The sequence below is a fragment of the Panthera tigris genome, chromosome B3 (assembly GCF_018350195.1).
Source record: "Panthera tigris isolate Pti1 chromosome B3, P.tigris_Pti1_mat1.1, whole genome shotgun sequence".
Lineage (NCBI taxonomy): Eukaryota > Metazoa > Chordata > Mammalia > Carnivora > Felidae > Panthera > Panthera tigris.
In genome coordinates, this window is record NC_056665.1 from 39917245 (window position 1) to 39940074 (window position 22830).

The following is a 22830-nucleotide window of genomic DNA, read 5'->3' on the forward strand; positions in this document are numbered from 1 at the left end:
CATTAAAAAAGAAGTGAATAAAATGTGAAAGAAACTGTTTTAAAAAATAAGTACACAAATATTTATAGCTAAACTGTAACTGCTAACAAGTGAACACAATCCACCCATTCTTCAAGTGGTGAATTGATAGATAAACCACATGTAGCCATACAATGGAATACTACTTGGCAATAAAAAGGAATGAGCTATTGGCACATTCAGCAACATGGATGAGTACACTAAATGAAAGAAAGAAAACTTAAAAAGCTTATATCAAAGGATTCCACTTATAGGACATTCTTGAAAAGACAAAACTACAGGGAAAGAAAACAAACCAGTGATTGTCAGCAGCTGAAGATGGAGGGAGGCGTTCACTACAAAGGGAATTTCTGAGGTGATAGAAATGATGGTGGTTACCTGATTGCTTGCGTGTGGCAAAAATCACAGAATGGTGTGTTCAAAATGGTGAATTTTATAGTATGAAAATTATGTTTCAATCTTTTTAAATTTCTTCTTCCCTTTTTTTGCCTTCCTTATCACTGACCAACATCTTGTCCTCGAAGCTCTTGCTCTCCTGAGGGGAAAGTGTCCCAGTTCAGCCACCCTGAATGCTGCTTGCCTTCTGGGAACAAAAGGTTAGCCCACAAAGAATGCTCTCTGGGGGCCCATGTGTCTGTCTCTCTCCCTCTGTCCCACCCTGTCTGGCTAAGCCTGTTAACCAAAGCCTTTCTAACCTCCATTTCCCCTTCTTCCCTCCTGTTCACCCTGGCCATCTGGAGTCCCAAATCTTCACAGCGTGGGTGCTGTGTGGGCGAAAGAGTCTTCTTGGAAAGAGGGAGGCTCCTCACACTCAATTCTCCATAGCTCTAGCCTGTAAAACAGCTGTGTGTCCTGGAAACTTCCAGCCAGGGAGGGCTTCCACCTAGCATCCATCTCACCTCATCCCTGAGCAAGGATGCCCCCGTCTTTGCTGAAGGCTCTTTTGGACTGCTAGCATCTTGGTCAGAGCTGAGGTCATACCACACACAGAGCCACCAGGGCCCTCTTGAGGGAGTCATGAAAAGAAGCCTTGGGTCATAGGTAGACACAATGGGCTGAGCTTCACAAACAACCAGGGCAAACACATCATGATGAGTGTGACAAGTCAGGGGAGGGGTGTGTGAACACTTGTGAGAGACTACCCTAGTAAGTTGTGCACCCCCTAATCCTTCACAAAATCATGAATGTAGATGTTTCTGAGAAATCCTGGAGGCACTGTGGGGACACTATGATGTCCACATATAGAGTATGAACTCACTGCTTCAGGCAGTAAACGCTACAACATCCCTGGGTGTGAGCGAACAGACTCATCATGGCAAGCTTGGTGAACATCACGGGGACATAGTGGAAATCTCATAGTCAGTCATGAAAATGGGGCATGAACATATTGTGGTAAGCATGGTGAACACTAGAGGCACTGCTTGTGAACATAAGGCTGTGACTGGTCAATACTATGGGGACAGTGAACCGACCCTATTTGGAGCTGGAGGAGCATTCTGTGGTGACTGCAGTAAACACATTATACAAGGTGGAGTCCTCTAATGGACATGTTCTGGGGTATCTGCTGGGCCCATAGCCCATTCTGAGGGAATCTGCTCCCACCTAAAACCTACACAAAGTAAAACAAGGTGCTGACAGATTTCTTTCTTTCTTTCTTTCTTTTTTTTCTTTTTTCTTTTTTTTTTTTTAGCGTATTTATTTATTTTTGAGAGAGAGAGTGAGAGAGAGCAGGGGAGGGGCAGAGAATGGGAAAGACAGAATCCCAAGCAGACTCCACACCATCAGTGAGGAGCCTGACATGGGGCTTGAACTCACGAACTGTGAGATCATGACCTGAGCCGAGATCAAGAGTCAGATGCTTAACCAGCTGAGCCACCCAGGGGCCCCTGGGTTTCTTTCTTTTTCTTCCATTTTCTAAGCTGGAGTTATTATGGTTGTTCAGTTTTGCTCAGCTCTTCTGGGGTGTGTTGATGTGATTACCAGGTGAGAAGGAGTCATACATGGGTAGATTTGTAACAAAACAAATGGAGGGTAAACTCTCCAGGTTGATAGCTGTGAAAGTGGTGTCTTGATATCAAGACTCAACTCCTGAGTCTCCTGGGTGGCTCAGTTGGTTAAGCAACCAACTTCAGCTCAGGTCATGATCTCACGGTTAGTGAGTTCAAGCCCCGTGTCGGGCTCTGTGCTGACAGCTTGGAGTCTGGAGCCTGCTTCAGATTCTGTGTCTCCCTGTCTCTCTCTGCCCTTCCCCGACTTGCACTCTGTCTTTCTCTGTCTCTCAAAAATGAATAAAAACATTTTTAAGAATTAAAAAAAAAAAGACTCAACTCCTGATATCAAAGTTAATAGTTAGACATTTTTGATCAATTCCTCCTAGGATAGGAATGCTTGTGTTCATGGTTGTGCTTTTAGTAGGTACATGTTATTTTTTTCCTCCCAGCATCCATTCTTCCTACTTCCAATGATAGCACCACACTTTTCCTTTGGGAAAAATCAGTCCATGTGATTCTAGTGGGGCTGATATACCCCTGGCTCAAGAAGTGAGCTTATCAGAGCTTTCCATCCCATGGTTACAGGGTTTGGGTCAGGAATGGGCCAAGGAGAGCCTTTCTGAGAGCTTCTGCTAGAACAATTCAGGAAGAGACATTTTCTTTCCACTGGAGATTTGAAATGTGCTAAGAGGGAGCCTGAAGCTTCTGGAAGATATGACATGGAAACAGCTTCTATTCCAGTTACTACTGTTGTGTAACAAACTACCCCAAGTCTTAGTGGCTTAAATGACAATTTTTTTAATGTTTATTTATTTATTTTGAGAAAGAGAGAACACACTCATGAGCTAGGCAGGGGCAGAGAGAGAGAGGGAGAGAGAGAATTGCAATCAGGCTCTGAGCTGTCAGCAAGAAGCCCATTGCAGGGTTCAGTCTCATGAACCATGAGATCATGACCTGAGCTGAAATCAAGACCTGGGCACTCAACCGACTGAGCAACCCAGGTACCCTGTGGTCTCTCATTCTTAATGATGACCTATAGGTCAGGATTTCATGGAGGACTTGAGTGGGTAATTGTGCTTTTTGTGACATCAGTTGAGGACACTTAGTGACACTCACCTGGTAGATGAGCTGTTTTGGTCTGTCCAAGATAGCTATACTCACGTTTAGTGCTTTGTTGGGACTACTGACTAGGACACTACAGCAGGCCTCTCCAAGATGGTGGTCTCAGGGTAGTTAGACTTACATGGCAGCTGGCTTTCCCCAGAGTGAATGTCCCAAGAGATCCAAGTGGAAGCTGCATGAACTTTTGTGACTGGCCTTAGAAGTCCACTTCATTTGGGGAGCCTGGGTGGCTCAGTTCGTTGACCGTCTGACTTCTACTCAGGTCATGATCTCAAGGTTCACGAGTTCAAGCCCTACATCAGATTTGCTGCTATCAGTGCAGAGCCCACTTCAGATCCTCTGTTCCCTTCTCTCTCTGCCCCTCCCCCACTCACACTCTCTCTCTGTCTCAAAAATAAATAAACATTTTAAAAAAAGAAAAAAAAAAAGAAGTCAACTTCATTCTTGGTTAGAAGCAAGTCATAGACCAGCTTAGATTCAAGGGAGGGAAACAGGATTTTATCTCACTCTCTTTTTAAGTTTACTTATTTATTCTGAGAGAGAGAGAGAGCATGTGTGCAAGTGGGGGAGGGGCAGAGAGAGAGAGAGGGAGAGAGAGAAGCCCAAACAGGCCCTGTGCTGACAGCACAGGGTTTGATCCCACAAACGGTGAGATCATGACCTGAGCTGAAATTGAGTCAGATGCTTAACCAACTGAGCCACTCAGGCACCCCATGATTCTATCTCTTAATGGTAGATAGCACAGTCATATTGTACAAGAACATGTGCAATGGAAGCTATTGTTGGAGCCATCTTTGGAAAGTACAGACTGCCACACCCTCCTTGAGAATAAATGCATCTCAGAGGAAGCTGTTGAGATATGAAAAGAGAACAGCCCAGATGTTGTCTGAGTACCTGGATCCAATTTGCCCTAGGACTTCAGTTATGAGAGCCATCAGATTCCTTTTCTCCTTAAACCAATCTGAGTTGTGCTTTCGTCTCTTGCAATGGAAAGAACTTTTACTCTTAGTGTACCAGTTATCTATTGCAGTATAACAGACCACCCCAAAACTCAGTGGTTTATTAATAATTTGTTATTTCTCATGATTCTGTGGGTTGGCTGGCCCATTCCTCTGCTAGTCCTGTTTGGGCTCACTCATGCAACTGCTGGGGTGGAAAGTTCAAGATGGCCTCATTCACATATATAGCTGTTGGCTAGGAGCCTCAGTTCTCCTCCATGTGCTCTCTCATCCTCCCATAGGATAGACTGACTTCCTTACAGGGTGATCTCAGGACAATTTTCCAAGGGAGTGAAGGTAGCAAGGTCTCTTGAGGCCTAACCTCCAGAATTTGTACAGCATCAGTTTCTCAAAGTCCTTTGCTCAAAGCAAGTTACAAAGCCAGTCCAGGTCAAAGGAGAGAGTAAATAGAATCCACCTCATAAGGGGGGAATTACAGAGACTTTGTGGCCATGGTGTGATAGACAGCTGTATCATGTTAGATGGGAACACATTTAGAATTAGTGTATGTATAGGAAGTAGGGTGTGTGTGCCAGGCAGGCAGAGTCAGACTATTCTAGGCATATTCTCATTGAGGAGCACATAGTTGGAATGTGATTTCCATGGTGGCTGCTCTGAGCTGAGGGCCTCTCACTGGTTTCCAGGGGCAACTTTGAGTTAAGACCTACTGTGTCTGGGTGACTTCACCTTTCAGAGCCTCGGTTTTTCCTTTGTAAAATGGGTGTGATTGTCACAGATCTGCTGTGAGGCTGAGGATGACGACAGTGAATGTGCTTTATAAATTACAGTGCCAACCCCCTGTGACTGAACGTTATCCTGAGAAGGAATAATCAAGGTGGGCCTGGGTAGCCAAAGATGGCAGGAGGGAAGAGATTGAGATGGGGCTTTGAAAGATGGGGACGTTCATACGGGTAGGGAGGAAGGGCTGGATTTCAAGATAGGAAGCTGAGGAATAAAAGTATAAAGGCACAGAGGTTGAACAGTGAGAGACTGAACACAGGATAGGGAAGACAACAATGAGGTCAGAGAGTGAGCTCTTCCACTGCCCTGGACTCTGGGTTTTTGGGCTCCCAAGTATTGGATGAGCAGCCCCTGGTGGTCACTCAGAGCTGAAGTCCTCTGGTGCCCAGGAATGAGCAGCAGCCTATCCCTACCCAGGCCTGCACAGCCTCCTCAGGCCACAGGTGGACGATAACAGGAACACGGGAGAGGAGGTCAGAAAGAATGTTAGAGGCAGAGCACCTTTTTCTGGAGCCACGAGGATCACATCAGACCCCCCCCCCACACACACACACACAAGTGTTCCCAAGCTCCTTTACCCTCAGCAGGGTGGGAACTGTGGCCATAGGCTTAGGTCACAGGTGGCCTGGCTACACTGGGCTCCAAGCCCCTTGATCCCCTGGAGAGTGGTTGGAGTGGTTGATGGGTTTCCAGTGTGTTCCAGGGAGGGGCTTGGAGCTGCTGCAGACTAGCCTGGCCTGCAGAAGCCCCAGGTGGCCACTTGTGGCTGGGGCTAACCTATCCAGGCCAGGCCTTGACTGTCCAGACCTGTGGCCACCTCCCAAGCGCTGCCTATCCTAGGGTCCTGACTGAGGAGAACAGACTCTTCTTCCTCAAAGGAATCCTGGGAGGGGTGGTAGGGGTAGACTCACATTCCCTCCAGTCTATCCCTGCACAGCTCACAGCTCAGTCCCACTTATGACAGGAAAGGATCCTTTGATGGGGGGCCGGGGTAGGAGGTTGCAAGGCAGGGAGGGAGGAGATGGGTTGAAGGAACACAAATGGCAGGGTTGGAATTGGAACCCAGGGACTCTAGCTCACAGTCCCTCAGCCCTGTGCCAACCATGGCAACACCCATGGCCATTTGGGGCCAGGGAAGTGGGGGCCCCACTATGAGCTCTGGCCCAAGCAAGGAGACCCAGGCAGGATTTGTGGCCTAAAGGGCTCCTCTTTGCCAAACCCTTACCCCATAGGGTACCCTGCCTCCTACTACAGAAAAAGAAGAGAGGGGTGCAGTTGGGAGGCTGGGGAAGTCCCTTTCACACACCCTTGGGTCCATAAAGTGGAGGCCTTGGAAAGCAACTGATTATCCTGCCCTTGACCTCTGGTCCTCTGGTTTACTTCCCCCAACCTCCTGGATACCTTGCTCTCTTTATCCAGCCCTCAGTGGTCAGTTTGCTTCTCTGGCCTCCCTCCTGATCTCTGGCCAGACTTCTTACAGCTGTCTTGCCTTCCTTTCTCTCCTCCATACGATGTTTGTTGTCAACATCTTATCAAACCTTGCCAGCACTGGCGGGGGCCTCAGAGCTTGCTCTGTCCAAATTTTTGTGGCACAGGTGGAGACACCGAGGCCCAGGGTCACTTGGGTCATTGCTTGTCCAAGGTCACACATCAGAATTAGCAACAAGCCAGTACTAAGGCTTTTGACTCCCAAGTTCCTATTTTTCTCTTGTCCTTTGATCTGGCTATTATGGTTCAGTCTTTGTCTGTCCTCAGACTAGTAGAGCTCTTACGAGATTTACTCAGTTCAGATTTTGCCTTCAAAGTCATGCATGAAGCTTCTTCATGGTTTGGCTCTGATAACAAATTGGACGAGACTGGGACTGGCTACAGAATCTATGAGCCAACGGCTAGGAGCTGGGAGGGAGACCAGGCTCCAGGAGACAAAGCAAACCAGATCTGGGCCTTAGATCAGCTTTGGGGCCATTGCTGTTCAACGTCTTTCCTCTATACCTGCCCTCTCCCCCAACAGTCCATGTCCAGGGTGATGATCAGAGAGGCATAGTTCCTAAACCCCTGCTTACACACATACACACACACTCAAAGAGAAAGACACAGACACATACAAGCACACATACACAGCTCTCTGGATGAAGGTCTGACTGCTCACTGTGGGATCATTACCACATGAGGCTTCTTCCTCTGAGTGTGGGAACATGTCTCCTCCCTGTGTTCTCCCAGTGCCCAACCTAAAGCCTCCCATGAATAGGAACTTAAAGAGGGTATATGGGAAGAGTGAGCTGACACTGGTACTGGAGGCCATGAGGCCAGACCTCCATCTCTAGGCCCTGGAATGGGGCAGGAAGCCCAGCCCAGGCTGGATGAGCCCGGCACACAAAGTGGGTCCTAGCAGGTCTTGCTGTGGTTCCTAGTATACCCCTCCCCATCTTCTGCCTCCAACTGGGACTCTGATGTGGTCCATGGACCAGCAGCATCAATATCACCTGGGAGGTTTTAGAAATACACTCACAGGCCTCACCTCAGATCACAAACTCGGTGTGGGGCCCAGCAATTAGCCCTCCAGGGAATTCTAAGGCATGATAAAGCTGTAGAACCGCTGCCTGTGACAATAGGCAGACTCCTGCTGGCAGGGAGGCTGCTGAAGTCCAGAAACACAGGCAGCTGCTTACGCCACCTACAGGTAAGTCTAGTCATGTGCTGGAAGGCCCCATAACTGAAGGCAGACACATGCACACGCGCACAAACATGAGCATCTGGCAAGGTCTCAGAGTCTATCTGCAGTGGCTCTGGGGTCCAGTGGACATAGACAGGCACCCAGGTGGAAGTAGGTAGGGGCAGGGAAGAACTGTTCTCACCAGGTGACATCCTGTGTCCCATAATTCCTTTGTCCTTTTCCCTTGAGGGGGTCAGAGAAGCTGAGTAGTCACCCAGCTCAGACCAGGCACCCTCAGTTGAGAGAGCAGATGATCTGTATGCCTAAGAGAGTTTGGAGTATGTGCTAACACCAGCAAAGTTCTTTCTCTGCATGGGCGGGCCAGGGCCAGGGGAATGTGGGGATCAGCAAGCAAAGCTTAGGCAAAAGCACACCACCCCCTGAGCTATGAAATGCTGTCCAGATGTAGAAGAGCCCTTGGCCCTTTCCCAGGGCTGCTCCCAGTGCCCACCTTACCTCCTCTTGCGTCTTTCTGCTCTGGCCTGTGGAGCCCCAAGCAGCTCCCCACCTGGCCCCTCCCCAGGCCCTGCAAGTGAAATCCCAGCCTCTGGGGAGCTCCTCCGGGGGATGTGGGGAGGGGATGGGGAGGCTGAGCTTCCCCATGCTCAGATCTGGTTTCTTTGCGCTTCCTCTGGCGCACTGCCACAGGCTGAGCCACCAGCTGTGCTATATAAGGCCTGGCGGCTAGACGCTGGAGAGAGGAAGACTTGAACCCCCCAGCTGAGGAGTTCTGCTCAGGCCCCGGTAAGCTCCACTCCCATTTTCCTCACGCTATGCTTGCACCCCACAGCCCCACTCAGCTCTTCCCACCCTCCCCTGACCACCCTGCATCTCCCCCAGGGAAGGTCCCCCCACTTCCCCCCACCCTGTTTCTGCCTTGAAGTTCTCTCTTTTCTCCCATTGGTCCAAAGTCGTCCCCCTCCTTCACCTGAGGTCGGGGGCTCTCAAATGGTCCCAGTCAGGGTCTGTTCCTCTGGGTGCCTGCTTTTTTCTTGTGGTCAGCCAGTCTGCTTTGTCCGAGAGTTCTGAGGAGTGTGGAATGAGGAGCCTAACTAACAGAGCATATGCTGAGGAAACTTCTGAGGGCTGCCAGATGGGAAATGATTTTTCCACAAGGTGCCTCAGCCACCTTGGCCTCCCAGACAGTGCTAGAACGGTCTTCGACTGAATGCAGGAGCATTCAGCTCCCTGCTCAGAGCCTAGGAGCCTGGGGTAAGACACACAGTGGGGATCTTGGGGACCCCATGCCTCTGTTCCCTTGGCTGAGAAACAGGTGGGAGAGGGGGTTAGCAGGCTTAGAGCTAGAGGATCCGCAATGTGGGACTGGTTTGTTCTTCTCTGGGACAGCCAAGTGCTTTTGGATCTTTTGTTCTGGAAAGCAGGAATCTCCCCTTTCCCACCACACCCTGGACTATGGTCATTAAAGGGAGCCACTTCTGAATCTCCAGGAACTGGTCAGATTCTGGGTTGGCCAGAACTCTGGGGAGAGATAAAAATGAGTTGGAAGGAGCCTGGGCCACACCCCGTGGATATTTGCCCTTATTGCAGTGCCTGCTTTCCTCTCCCCGCTCCTAGAGCCCCTAACCCATCCTTAGCAGTTATTGGAGAGCCATGCTTCTCACAGTGTGTTCCCCTCTGCTCTCCTTCAGTGAGCTCCTGTCTGTGTAACTCCCAGCCAGGCCCCAACAAGCAGGCCAGAAATGTGTTTCAGCTGCAGCCTGTGCACATCTGGGAATGTGTTCATGGAGGTCGTGTGTCTGAAGCATCTGCACCCTCCAGCTTGCCTGTCCTGTGAGGGGTCACTGTAGTCAGGGCTGGGCTGCACAGTCTTAACATAGTTCCTTTGTGCAAGAGTGTGAGCCCCACCAAAGGGTAGCAAAACATGCCCCCAAGCCCAGGTCTTGGAAGTGATGAATGAGTCACCCAGAGGCTGCTGGGAGTAAGCCTGGGGCCCTCGTCATTGGCAAGGCACCTCCTCACCCCTGCTCTCTCTCGTGCCCCATCTTGATATGGGGTCCTGGCGCCTGGTCCCAGGATCTGAATCCAGGTCTGCCATATTTGAACTCAAATTCTGAGCCTCTGCACCTCTCAAGCTGCCCAGATTCACAACTTGGGCAGGTGTTACCTCCCACAAGACTATTCTGTCTACCCTTCCACCCTGGATAGGTCAAGAAATAGTTCTGTTCTAGCCGTAAGAGATGACACAGAAATGTGGAGCTTGATAAGCATTTTTTTTCTTTGCAGGTGACTGGATCTGAGAAACTTCCCAGGGGACTACGTTCCAAGGAGGACCTAACTTTGAAGCACTCTCACCCATCTCCTCACCCATATTCCCCACAGGGCCTGAGGGAAAGATGGTGGGGACCAAGGCCTGGGTGTTCTTCTTCCTGCTCCTGGAAGTTACCTCCGTGTTGGGTACGGGCTAAGTATCTGCTCTCTCCCAAGCCTCTACTTCCCATTGTGAAGTCATATCTGGTCTGGGACATAACTGTTTATCTGCCATAAGCCTCAGCAAGGGCCTTAAGACCTCAGGCTGGTTTATAGACTTATTAATAATTTATACACTGCTTGTTTCCCCCAAAGAATTTGAGATAGTTCCCAATATTAAAACTCACAGAACAGAATCTTTTAAATGAGGAGAGGGATTAGCTGTCACTCAAAGGGAGGGAAAAAGATAAAAGGATTATCACTACTGAGTGCTAAATTTAGCTCTGAGATTCCTGGCAGTCAAAGCAAAAGGGAATCATAAGGGATCACTGGGGCCTCAGAAGCAGGTTTGGGAGCTGGTCTGGTTTTAGTTTCATAAAAATTCTTCTGGCCTGAAGCTCAATTTCATTTAGACCCTGCAGCCAAATTTCACAGACACCAGAACCCCACCCTCTGGTGACACTGAGTTCTTTTTTTGATTTATTTATTTTATTACTGTTTATTTATTTATTTATTTATTTTTAATTTTTTTTTTAATGTTTATTTATTTTTGAGACAGAGAGAGACAGAGCATGAGCTGGGAAGGGGCAGAGAGAGAGGGAGACACAGAATGTGAAGCAGGCTCCAGGCTCCAAGCTGTCAGCACAGAGCCCGACGCGGGGCTCGAACTCACAAACTGTGAGATCATGACCTGAACTGAAGTCGGACGCTTAACCGACTGAGCCACCCAGGCGCCCCTATTACTGTTTATTTAGTTTTGAGAGAGAGAGGGAGAGACAGAGCGCAAGCAGGAGAGTGGCAGAGAGAGAATCCAAAGCAGGCTCCAGGCTCTGAGCTGTCATCACAGAGCCAACGCAGGGCTCAGACTCATGAACTGTGAGATCATGACCTGGGCCAAAGTCAGACGCTTAACCCACTAAGCCACCCAGGCACCCTGACACTGAGTTCTTGAAGGGGCAGGTAGAGGGAATTTGCCTGGTGCATCTAAGCATCAGGGCTCCCAGCACTGCCCTGTGTGTTCTCTCCCATCTCCCCTTCCTCTCCTGATTTCTAACCACATACTCAAGTAAGGCAAAAAATGCTCAAAGCCCCCTTGTAAAGCTGCATGCACTGCAGCCTTTGTGAGTACCCGTGTGGGAACAAAGGCTGTCTCCGCATCTTGCCGAAACTTGTGTGTACCTACCTCCCACCTTGCTCTTTCCACCCTGACGGCTTCTGTTTGTGAAGATGATTAACATTCAGTCATCTGAGGGGAAATCAGATTAGTTTGATTAAAAGTGCTCCTATCACCCCAATTAAGCAGCATAGAGAATTCTGATTTGGCTCCTCACATGAGAAGTTAATTGCCTTTTAAAGCTGGTGCTGCCTTCTGTTCTCCTCCTTCCCCTTCTGGAGACCCCAGATGGGGTGGAACTGGAAGTTGCTTATGGCCTGAAGACCCTCGACCCATCCTTAGGAGTTGCTAACACTAATTGGGCAAACACTATGCTAAGCATTTTCCTAAGTGGGTTTTATGAATGAGCTTATTTAATCTCCACAATCCTCTGAGGCAAGAACTATTATTATCTTCATTTTATGATGAGGGAACAGGGGTCAAATGAGTTAAGCATCTGGCTCAAGGTCAAGCAGGAAGTGGCAGAGCCTCTGGAGCTCACACTCCCAAGCTCTGTATAGTTCAGAGATGTTTACTTGTATTACCTCATGAAATTCTCATGCCAGCTGGACCATCACTCTCCGAGATGGGAACTAATATCTCCATTTTACAGATGAGGAAAATAAGGCTCCATTCTGCCAAAAAGGACAGGTCTAGATCGTAACATAGGAGTCCTGGCCCGCTGGCTGCTTAGCAGCATCCAATGATCCATTTCTAGAACAAGAGCAAAAAGACAGCCATCATTTGCTGAGCATACACTACGTGCCAGGTCTCTTTATATTCATTATCACCCCGAATATGCATCAGAACCCTATGATGTAGCAACTGTTAATGCAGCCCTGTGTTATGGGAAACACAACTAGAAGACTAAAGCTTTTGTGAGGTTGCATAGCCAGTTAGTGGCAGGGTGGAGATTTGAACCCATGTTCAGCATTCATGCTCCATCCACCACATCACTTGCTTCTCTGCATCTTGAGAGGCTGGTAGCAGGACCCTACTGGGCCCTTGTAACTAACAGTCCTGGCCTCTTCTTTCCCTCAGGGAGGCAGATGATGCTCACTCAGTCGGTAAGAAGAGTCCAGCCTGGGAAGAGGATCTCCAGCCTCTTTGCCAAGCCTGGTGACTCCCTGGAAAGTGAGTTGTGGCTGGAGCAGGGAGGGTCAAGAGAGGGGGTCTTTACTGAGCTTGCTGGGAAGATCTTTGAAGCCAGGGCACAATGTCATGGTTTCCATGGAAACCCACTTTTATAAGATGTTTGGCCTACATCTCTGTTCAGGCAGAGAGACCTAGTATATAGGAGAATAGCTTAGAATGTGAAGCTGCCTGACATATTCAGGAATGCTATAGAGCTTGCTGGGGCCAGAGCATAGGCTGGAGGGGAGACAGGGTGGGAGATGAGGATGGAGAGATAAGAGCTGGAGGGCCAGTTCACCAGCACCCTGAATGCCTGGCTAAGGGATTTAAGCCTGGGGAGTGGTGTGATCCAAGCCACCTGGAGAAAGCTCACCCTGACTGCAGTGTTGGGGAAGGGTGGGGATGAGTGGAGGGGGAACTTGGAGGTAGAGAGACCAGGTAGGGAGTTGCTAACATGGTATAGCCAGGCTGCTGAGAGTGTTAATGGAGTGGCAGGTGCAGAAGGTTAAAAGACTGGAGAGATAGATACAATAGGGCCTGAGACTTATCGGGGGTGGATGAGAGATATCATGAGTGATTTCCAGGAGTTAAGCAGGAAGTAGGATGGAGCTCACCTGGGCCTCTGGGGCCTGGCTCCTCTCTGACCTGCCTCTCTCTCTCAGGTCCTGGTGAGTGGACAACGTGGTTCAACATTGACCACCCAGGCGGGCAGGGTGACTATGAGCGGCTGGATGCCATTCGCTTCTACTATGGGGACCGTGTGTGTGCTCGGCCCCTGCGGCTAGAGGCTCGGACCACTGACTGGATGCCTGCAGGCAGCACTGGCCAGGTGGTCCATGGCAGTCCCCGTGAGGGCTTCTGGTGTCTCAACAGGGAGCAGAGGCCCGGCCAGAATTGCTCCAATTATACCGTGCGCTTCCTCTGCCCCCCAGGTGAGCCTGGACAGTCCCCCGCCCACAACCTCCCAGCAGCCTCGGCACAGGGAGAGGCCACGATTGGCACGTGGCCATGGGAACTCTGGATATCACACACACGCACAGGCTTCAGCTCCCTCAGAATAACGCATTAGGGTCAAGAGAGCCATAATCTTCCCTAGAGTGTTCTGTGGTAATGGATATTTCCCATTCAGCCCACTTATTGAATGTGTGTGGCAAGGTGGTGAAGACCACAGGCTCTGGAGTTGGGTTTCATGGGTTAGAATCTTGGGTCTACCCTCTGAACTGTGTTCCTTAGGCAAATTTTCTGAAGCTCTCTGAGACTCAGGTTTTCCGCCAATAGAACAGGGGTAATATTAGTATTTATTAGTAAATCTTGATGTGGGATTTTATGAGGATTAAATAAGATAATGAATGTAGAGGGTTTAACCCAGGTGAACGTTCACTAAGTGTTAGCTTCTATTATAACTCCTATGTGCCAGACACTGGGCTGGTTATCTACTAGTGACAACTGACCTGTGAGGAGTCTCCATTTTGGCAAGTTACCCCGGATTCAGAGAGGTTAGGTAGCTTCTCACGATTACACAGCTAATAGGTAGAGAGCTGGGATTTGAACCCATGTCTGTGTTTGCAGAGTCCAAGAGTTCATCTCCACATCCTCCCTCTCCACACAGGATTATACAGAGCCATCTGCAACGCTGCCCACTTCTCAGATAGCCACTTTCCCTTCCTGGGACTCTGCCAGTGCACACAGCCTAACCCTGCAGGCCTAAGTGGGAGTGATGGTCATTCAGAGTGGGAGCCCAGGCTGGGCAAGGTCTCCTAGACAAGGTCTGAGGTCCCCATTCTTGCACACAGGCCTCAGAGCAGAAGTGAGGAGGGAACTTGATATCTGAGTCACTGAGGTCCCAGGCCCTGGCTTCCAGGGACTTCACAGGGAGTGCGTCCATAGGAACATATGGCTGTTTCCACACTGGTGGAGAGGGAAAATGGTGCTATCCCTGTACATCCTAGGACTGCATACTCAAGTCCCAGTGCTTGGCCAAAAAGTCCCTCTCAGAGCCATGCCTAGTCTATATGGTACCTTTGTGCAAATTAGAGACACCATTTCCTCAAGACTCTTGACTTCCATCTGTTGGAAAAGTCACTGCAGTAAATATAAATATCAATGACATGTATGATATAAGCAGAGACGCTGTCTCTCTGAGAAAAACAGCCTCAGGGTCAGATTTCCTGACAGAGTCCCCTTGGGAGGTAAGTCAGACCATCTGCTGATCCTGCTTTGCAGGGTCCCTGCGCAGAGACACAGAGCGCATCTGGAGCCCATGGTCTCCCTGGAGCAAGTGTTCTGCTGCTTGTGGTCACACTGGAGTCCAGACCCGAACACGCACCTGCCTGGCGGAGACAGTGTCATTGTGCACTGAGGCCTCTGAGGAGGGCCGGCTCTGCATGGACCAGGCCTGTACAGGTACTGCTCTAGCTCCTGGTACTAGAAAGACATGCCACTGAGGCTAAAGTAGTCTAGGAGGACAGGTCAGAGGGTCAGACTGAAACAGATTCATTCATTCACTCAAGTATTAAATGAGTATCTATATAATGTACTCTGTAGGGGAATGCAGGGGATAATGTGGGAGCACAGCACAGGGTCAATTATAGCTTAGGAAAACCAAGAATGGCTTCCTGGAGGAGGTGTCCTGGGCTAAGTCTTGAAGGATGAGTAGAAATTAGTCACTCAGCCTGATACAGAAAGGTAACAAAGACCTAAGGAGAAGGGGAAGCATGTGTGAGTCCACAGGCTGATATGTGCCTGAAGGAGGGCCAGAGTCTATATAAGCCCTCCTGATGCGGCCCCTTCTTTTACAGCCTGTGATATGACCTGCCCCATGGGCCAGGTGAATGCCGACTGCGATGCCTGCATGTGCCAGGACTTCATGCTACACGGAACTGTCTCCCTACCTGGGGGTGCCCCAGCATCAGGGGCCACTGTCTACCTGCTGACCAAGACACCTAAGCCACTGACCAAGACAGACAGCAGTGGGAGGTTCCGAGTCCCTGGCGTGTGCCCTGATGGCAAAAGCATTCTGAAGATCACAAAGGCCAAGTTTGCCCCCATCATGCTCACGATGCCCAAGACCAGCCTAAAGGCAGCCACTGTCAATGCAGAGTTCATGAGGGCAGGTACTGTTTTCCAGGGAAGGGCTGGACGGGAAGGCTGGACTTTTTTTTTTTTTTTTTTTTTTTAACATTTATTTATTTTTGAGAGACAGAGAGAGACAGAGCATGAGTGGGGGAGGGGCAGAGAGGGAGACACAGAATCTGAAGCAGGCTCCAGGCTCCGAGGTGTCAGCACAGAGCCTGATGCGAGACTTGAACTCACAAAACGTGAGATCATGACCTGAGCCAAAGTCGGATGCTTAACCGACTGAGCCACCCAGGCACCCTGGACTTTTAAATAAAGGGATCGTAGTGCTAAGATCTGGCTTCTCAGCTTACAGAGTAAAATTCCAAATCCTTACCATGACCCACAAGGCTCTACATCATCTGGCTCCCCCACTACTTCTCTGCTCTTCTTCCATTATTCTCCCTTCCACCCCCACTGAGTTATTCTACTCCAGCCCTGCCTCAGGGCCTTTGCACTTGCTATATACTCTGCTTGGAGAATTGTTCCCACAGATGTTGACATGGCTTGCTCCCTCAAATGTATGAGTTCTTCCCTGGCCACGTTATCTAAAGATGGCCAGAAAATTCTGCTGGAGGCAGCAGAATGGGAGTATTGCACTATTCAAAACAGCCAGCTCTGTCCCAACCGAAGTGCTTGGGAAGCTTGGTTCACACAAGGTCCCCTTGATTCTTTACTGCCCCACCCAAATGCTGCTTGAAAGGCCACAGAAGCTGGTCCTAGGCCAAGGGGGTGGACTCCATTCTGGACCAGTTCCCTTAGAGAGGAGCTGGGGGTGGGAGTAGGGATAAAGTCATACAATTTTAACACATGACAAAGAACTTGAGGGGCGAGGCTCTAGACAGTCAGCCACAAAGAAAAAAACCAAATCACCATTTCTTGTCTTCTTTCCCAGAGACTCCATACATCGTGATGAACCCCGAGACAAAGGCACGGAGAGCTGGGCAGAGCGTGTCCTTGTGCTGTAAGGCCACAGGGAAGCCCAGTCCAGACAAGTATTTCTGGTGAGTGTTCTGCCAGCTACCTTACCCAAGTTTTTTCTTGGAAACCAGATCTTTCTTGCATTGGGTCTGGACTTATTAATTGTAATAATAATGAATAGAATAGAGTTATTGGTAAGGCCCTGGCACAGAGCCCATAAATCGGCATTTGCAAGTGGGAGCCAGCAAGGTTGAGGCCTCCCGGACAACCAGGAAGCCCTGTCATTACCCTCTTGAAGCTGGGATCCCCACAGAGCAGCTCTGGACTCAGGGTTCTGACTTGCATATCCTTGGGACACAGAACAAAGTTCCCCAGCCTTGCTTCCCTTGACCAAAGCACACAAGGTCAGAGTCCCCAGTGGCTGTGAGTCCCTTATACCCTTCACAGATATTTTACAGCCATTATCTTGTTTGATGCTCCCAACAGTTGTGTGAATTCAGCTAGGGATCACCATCCCCATTTTACAGACCAGGAGGTTGAAGCTCTGAGAGATGAGATGAATTGTCCAAGGATCCACAGTCAGTTAGTAGTGAGGCTGGGATTCAGAATCAAGTCTCTTGGCTCCCAGGTCAGTCAGTACTCTTGGATGAGCTGAGTCATCTACAGAGCCCCATCCATCATCTGTCTCCCTGACTGCTTGCTCCTGGCACTCTCCCCAGGGATACATGCCCTCCCACTGTCCCCTCAGGCTTCCCCTCTCCATTCCTTGCAGGTACCACAATGACACACTGCTGCCCCCATCCCTCTACAAGCATGAGAGCAAGCTGGTGCTGAGGAACCTGCGGCAAGATCAGGCTGGCGAGTACTTTTGCAAGGCCCAGAGTGATGCTGGGGCTATGAAGTCCCAGGTTGCCCAGCTGATTGTCATAGGTAAGCCTGTCAGCATCCCCGAGTCTGGCGCGGGGCGGGGGAGCACCCCAGTGGGCATATCTGGGCAGTAATAGCCTGGGCTTTTCTGCGTTGAGCACAGTGCTCTGCCCTCAAGGACATAAAGATGTCACAGGCCTGAATCCTACCTTCATAGAACTGCCAGTTCAGGAAGGGTGAAGAAATACAAATAAGACACAAATAAGTAAAGATAGAAAAATGCCCTGAAACAGGAGATAAAAGGCCATGGATTCTAGAGATGAGACACAGAGATCTTCCAGTGTGAGTGATCATGGCTGACTGCTTGAGGGGGCAGCTTTACGTGAGCTAAGGTTTACAGGAAAGGGTGACCTGACTAGAGCCAGCTTTAAGAAGTGATCTTGAGGGGGAGAGACTCCAGGCCAAGACCAATCGAGAACCTGTACTTGCAAAGTGGAAGCAGGGTGGGGGGGGGGGGGGAGATATCTTAATAATTAGCCTAAACAAGACCAAACAAAAGGCAGAAAAGAGAAAGTTATTGGAAGGACTCTGCAATATTTCACAGACTCCAAGAAGGTTGAGCAACAGACCTCAGACAGACAGGACACAGGGCATTTGGACCTCTGCAGAGGAAGTGTGGAGCCCCCTCTGCAGTGGTTCCCAATCCATAATATCAATGCTCCCACTTATTACAATTAACTTTAACACTGCTTTACCATTCTGAAGTTAAATTGATAATAACTATACCTAATTTCCAAATATATATGTACATGGCCCTAACTATAACATAAGGGTGAAATAAAATAACTTTAATAGAAAAAAGTATGTATTTCATTGTGTAAATGTTTTGGCATAAGGACATGAGAAGGCTAATCAAGTGGTCAGACACTTGCACTTCAATCCAGTCACCATGAGTGTGACAGCTACAAATCCTGACGGATCCAGAGGTATCATTTTGGTGCTTCACATTCCTTGGCTAATGTCGCTGCAGGTACATGGCTTTTCTGAACCAAGGAAAAGTTCTTGGTATTGTTCCAAGCTAAACAAGGTATAATCTTAGCTTGATTTATATGGTAGTTACAGTTTTTAAAAATTCAACATATAGTTAAAGCCACATACAAAATTGTAGGCTCTGATCATTTTAAACAGGCTTTCTACCTACATGAATGTCTGCTGGGATATGTGAACATCATGCAGGATGCAGAAAAAATTTTTTTTTTTTAATGTTTTTATTTATTTTTGAGAGAAAAAGAGAAAGAGTGAGAACGAGCGGGGGAGGGGCAGAGAGAGAGGTAGACACAGAAATCTGAAGCAGTTCCAGGCTCTGAGCTGTCAGCACAGAGTCCAACACAGGGCTCGAACTCATGAACCGGGAGATCATGACTTGAGCTGAAGTCAGAGGCTTAACCAACTGAGCCACCCAGGTGCCAGAAAAATTCTTAATGCAGAACAGTGCCAAGCATTACAGGACACAGAGCAACAATGCTCCCCACCCCTGACTAAATGCCAGTAGCACTCCCAATTTTAGTCGTAACTCAAAACAATCTCACAAATTTTCAAGACCCCTTATTGAGAACCATGACTCTGATGGTCTCAGCAACCAGCTCTGTTTCCCCATGTATAAAATGGGATTATAATAGCGATTCCAGGGTGGTTGGGTTGCTCAGTCTGTTAGGTGTCCAACTTCAGCTCAGGTCATGATCTCGTGGTCCCTGAATTTTAGCCCTTCATCAGGCTCTGTGCTGACAGCTCAGAGCCCGGAGCCTGCTTTGGATTCCGTGTCTCCCTCTCTGCCCCTCCCCTGCTCACGCTCTGTCTTTCTCTCTCTCTCAAAAATAAACATTGAAAAAAATAATAGCTATTCCATCTCCCTCAGAAAAATTCAGGAGAATCGGGAGCATGGATATGCAAGCCAAACCATATGGTTTGAAAACCATAAGGCACTGCAGAGAGGTGAGGTAAGGATACCCTTTGTGTAGGACGTGAACTTACTTTTAATATTCATACCATTTCCCTCCACAGCCCCTTATGAGACTCCTTGCAACCCCACTCCTGAGAGCTACCTTATCCGGCTGCCCCATGATTGCTTCCAGAATGCCACAAACTCCTTCTATTATGACGTGGGCCATTGTCCTATCAAGACCTGTGCAGGGCAGCAGGATAATGGGATCAGGTGCCGGGATGCTGTGGAGAACTGCTGTGGCATCTCCAAAACACAGGAGAGGGAGATCCAGTGCAGTGGGTACACGCTGCCCACCAAGGTGGCCACGGAGTGCAGCTGCCAGCGGTGTACAGAGACTCGGAGTATCGTGCGTGGCCGTGTCAGTGCTGCTGACAATGGGGAACCCATGCGCTTTGGCCATGTGTACATGGGGAGCAACCGTGTGAGCATGACTGGCTACAAGGGCACTTTTACCCTCCATGTCCCCCAGGACACTGAGAGGCTGGTGCTCACATTTGTGGACAGGTTCCAGAAATTTGTCAACACCACTAAAGTGCTGCCCTTCAACAAGAAGGGGAGTACGGTATTCCATGAGATCAAGGTGCTTCGGAAGAAAGAGCCCATCATCTTGGAGGCCATGGACACCAACATTATCCCCCTGGGGGAGATGGCTGGTGAAGACCCTGTGGGAGAGTTGGAGATCCCATCCAAGAGTTTCTACAGGCAGAACGGGGAGCCCTACACAGGGAAAGTAAAGGCCAGTGTGACCTTCCTGGATCCCCGGAATATTTCCACAGCCACAACTGCCCAGAGTGATCTGAACTTCATCAATGATGAAGGAGACACCTTCCCCCTTCGGACATATGGTATGTTCTCTGTGGACTTCACAGATGAGGCCACCTCAGAGTCACTTAATGTTGGCAAGGTGAAGGTCCACCTTGACTCAACCCAGATCAAGATGCCAGAGCACGTGCCCACAATGAAACTCTGGTCGCTCAATCCAGATACAGGGTTGTGGGAGGAGGAAGGTGACTTCAAATTTGAAAGCCAAAAGCGGAGCAAAAGGGAAGAGAGAACCTTCCTGGTGGGAAACATGGAGATCCGTGAAAGGAGACTCTTTAATCTGGATGTCCCAGAAAGCAGGAGGTGCTTTATCAAGGTTAGGGCCTACCGGAGTGAGCGGTTCTTGCCCAGTGAGCAGATCCAGGGGGTTGTGGTCTCTGTGATCAACCTGGAGCCCAGGGCTGGCTTCTCATCCAACCCCAGGGCCTGGGGCCGCTTTGACAGTGTCATCACAGGCCCCAACGGGGCCTGTGTGCCTGCCTTCTGTGATGACCAGTCCCCTGATGCCTATTCCGCCTATGTCTTGGCAAGCCTGGCTGGGGAAGAACTGGAAGCAGTGCAGTCTTCTCCTAAATTCAACCCCAATGCTATTGGTGTCCCTCAGCCCTATCTCAATAAGCTCAAGTACCGTCGGACAGACCATGAGGACCCACGGGTTAAGAAGACAGCTTTTCAGATCAGCATGGCCAAGCCAAGGCCCAACTCAGCTGAGGAGAGCAATGGGCCCATCTATGCTTTTGAGAACCTCCAGGCATGTGAGGAGGCACCACCCAGTGCACCCCACTTCCGGTTCTATCAGATTGAGGGGGATCGGTATGACTACAACACTGTCCCCTTCAACGAGGATGACCCTATGAGCTGGACTGAAGACTACCTGGCATGGTGGCCCAAGCCAATGGAGTTCAGGGCCTGCTACATCAAGGTGAAGATTGTGGGGCCAGTGGAAGTGAATGTGCGCTCCCGCAACATGGGGGGCACTCACCGGCAGACAGTGGGAAAGTTGTACGGAATCCGGGATGTGAAGAGCACACGGGACAGGGACCAACCCAATGTCTCATCTGCCTGTTTAGAGTTCAAGTGCAGTGGCATGCTCTATGACCAGGACCGTGTGGACCGTACACTGGTGAAGGTCATCCCTCAGGGCAGTTGCCATCGAGCCAGCGTAAACTCCATGCTTCATGAGTACCTGGTCAACCACCTACCACTAGCAGTCAACAATGACACCAGTGAATACACCATGCTGGCACCCCTAGATCCACTGGGCCACAACTATGGCATCTATACCGTCACTGATCAGGACCCTCGCACTGCCAAGGAGATTGCACTTGGCCGGTGCTTTGATGGCACATCCGATGGCTCCTCCAGAGTCATGAAGAGCAATGTGGGAGTGGCCCTCACTTTTAACTGTGCAGAGAGGCAGGTGGGCCGCCAGAGTGCCTTCCAGTACCTCCAAAGCACCCCCGTCCGCACCCCTGCCGCAAACACTGTCAGAGGAAGAGTGCCCTCAAGGAGACAGCAGCGGGCAAGTAGGGGTAGCCAGAGCTGGCGTGAAGGGGCCACCTCTCTGAGGTTTCTTGGGGTTGCTCAGTAGCCTTTGAGCAACTAAGTCTTGTGGTACTTCTCTTCCCCCACCCCATGCAACAGCCATTGTGAGACTGATGCATAAACTGTCACTTGGTTAATTTAAGCACATCTGTTCTGGTGCAGTTTGCTTGTTTTGGTTTCTTCATGCCTTTATTTACTGTCTTTATTCCATGATACTGATTTGCACAGAGCCCCAAAAATGGCAAAATAAAGTCCTTTTGTCCTGTTCTTTAAAAGAAACACAAGAAAATGACCAGTGGTAAAGTCTGTGGCCATCAATGAAAATGTACTTCCTTTTCTTTTTGCGGGGTTTTGCTCACTTCTACAATAATGATAATCTGATGTTAAAGATCAACTAACCAATATAAGGCATGTTTCTTGGCCTTGGTCTATAGGATGTAAGCAAGGCCTCCATCACAGTTCATGCATATAAACGGTGGTGAAATAAAGGAATAAACTACAATATTGTTACTTGAATTTGGAACTCTGCATTTCCCTTTACATCTACTTTTGTTCTTGCTAGAAGCCCAGTGTACCCTAGAGCAACTGTCAATAAATGCACATTTTGTACTTGTTTTTCAGGCCCCTGTCCTGTCTCTTAACTATTAAAGTGAGCCAGCTGCTCAGAGGGACAGAGGAGACTCTGGAAAGTGGTCACAAGGTGGCATGAGGCACAGCTCACCCCCCACCCCCACCTCCTGTTACAGGGTTGAGTAACTAGGCATACGCTCCAGCGGTCAAGTTTGTTCTCATGGATCATATTTTCCACTTGCAGAGAAGAACAAAGATTCCTGGAGTTGTGAGTATGTTCTGGGCTCCTGAGCAAAGCTAAAAACATGTCCCATTTTTTTTTCTTTCTTTCTTTCCAATACTGGGGAGCTTATACAATGGCTTGGCCCAGGGTCTGGCAAGCTGGCCGAGTGCTCCTTCAGCAACCCCCCATAGCCTGCTGCCTTCTCCAGCTGTGCTGGCTGATCTCACTCAGAGATGATGGGCTTTTTTTTTTTTTTTTTCTTAATTCCAAGCTCTTCTAAAGACGCCCACCTTTTCCAGATACCACATCTCTGTTGTGTGTAATAGTCTCTGCCCCTTGAGTAAAACAACTAGTCCAAATGGACAGGGCTTTGTTATTGGAAAAAGTATTTGGTTTAAAATAGTAAACCAGAGGCCAGTGGGTGGCACCAGAGTAATCTTGGAGGCATCTAGAATCAGGGCGGTGGAAC

At 49.3% G+C, this 22830-nt stretch overlaps 1 protein-coding gene across 1 annotated transcript; it reads left to right on the forward strand.

Moving 5' to 3' along the window:
• The first annotated feature begins 386 nt into the window (after window positions 1-386).
• LOC102966169 (cartilage intermediate layer protein) lies at window positions 387-22070 on the forward strand. The gene is made up of 9 exons (XM_042989212.1): window positions 387-614; window positions 9828-9998; window positions 12205-12297; window positions 12960-13229; window positions 14521-14700; window positions 15096-15410; window positions 16307-16415; window positions 17105-17262; window positions 19261-22070. Exons 2-9 carry the CDS (start codon window positions 9938-9940, stop codon window positions 21612-21614), a joined length of 3540 nt encoding a protein of 1179 aa, XP_042845146.1. The 5' UTR covers window positions 387-614; window positions 9828-9937; the 3' UTR covers window positions 21615-22070.
• The last annotated feature ends 760 nt before the right edge of the window (window positions 22071-22830 follow it).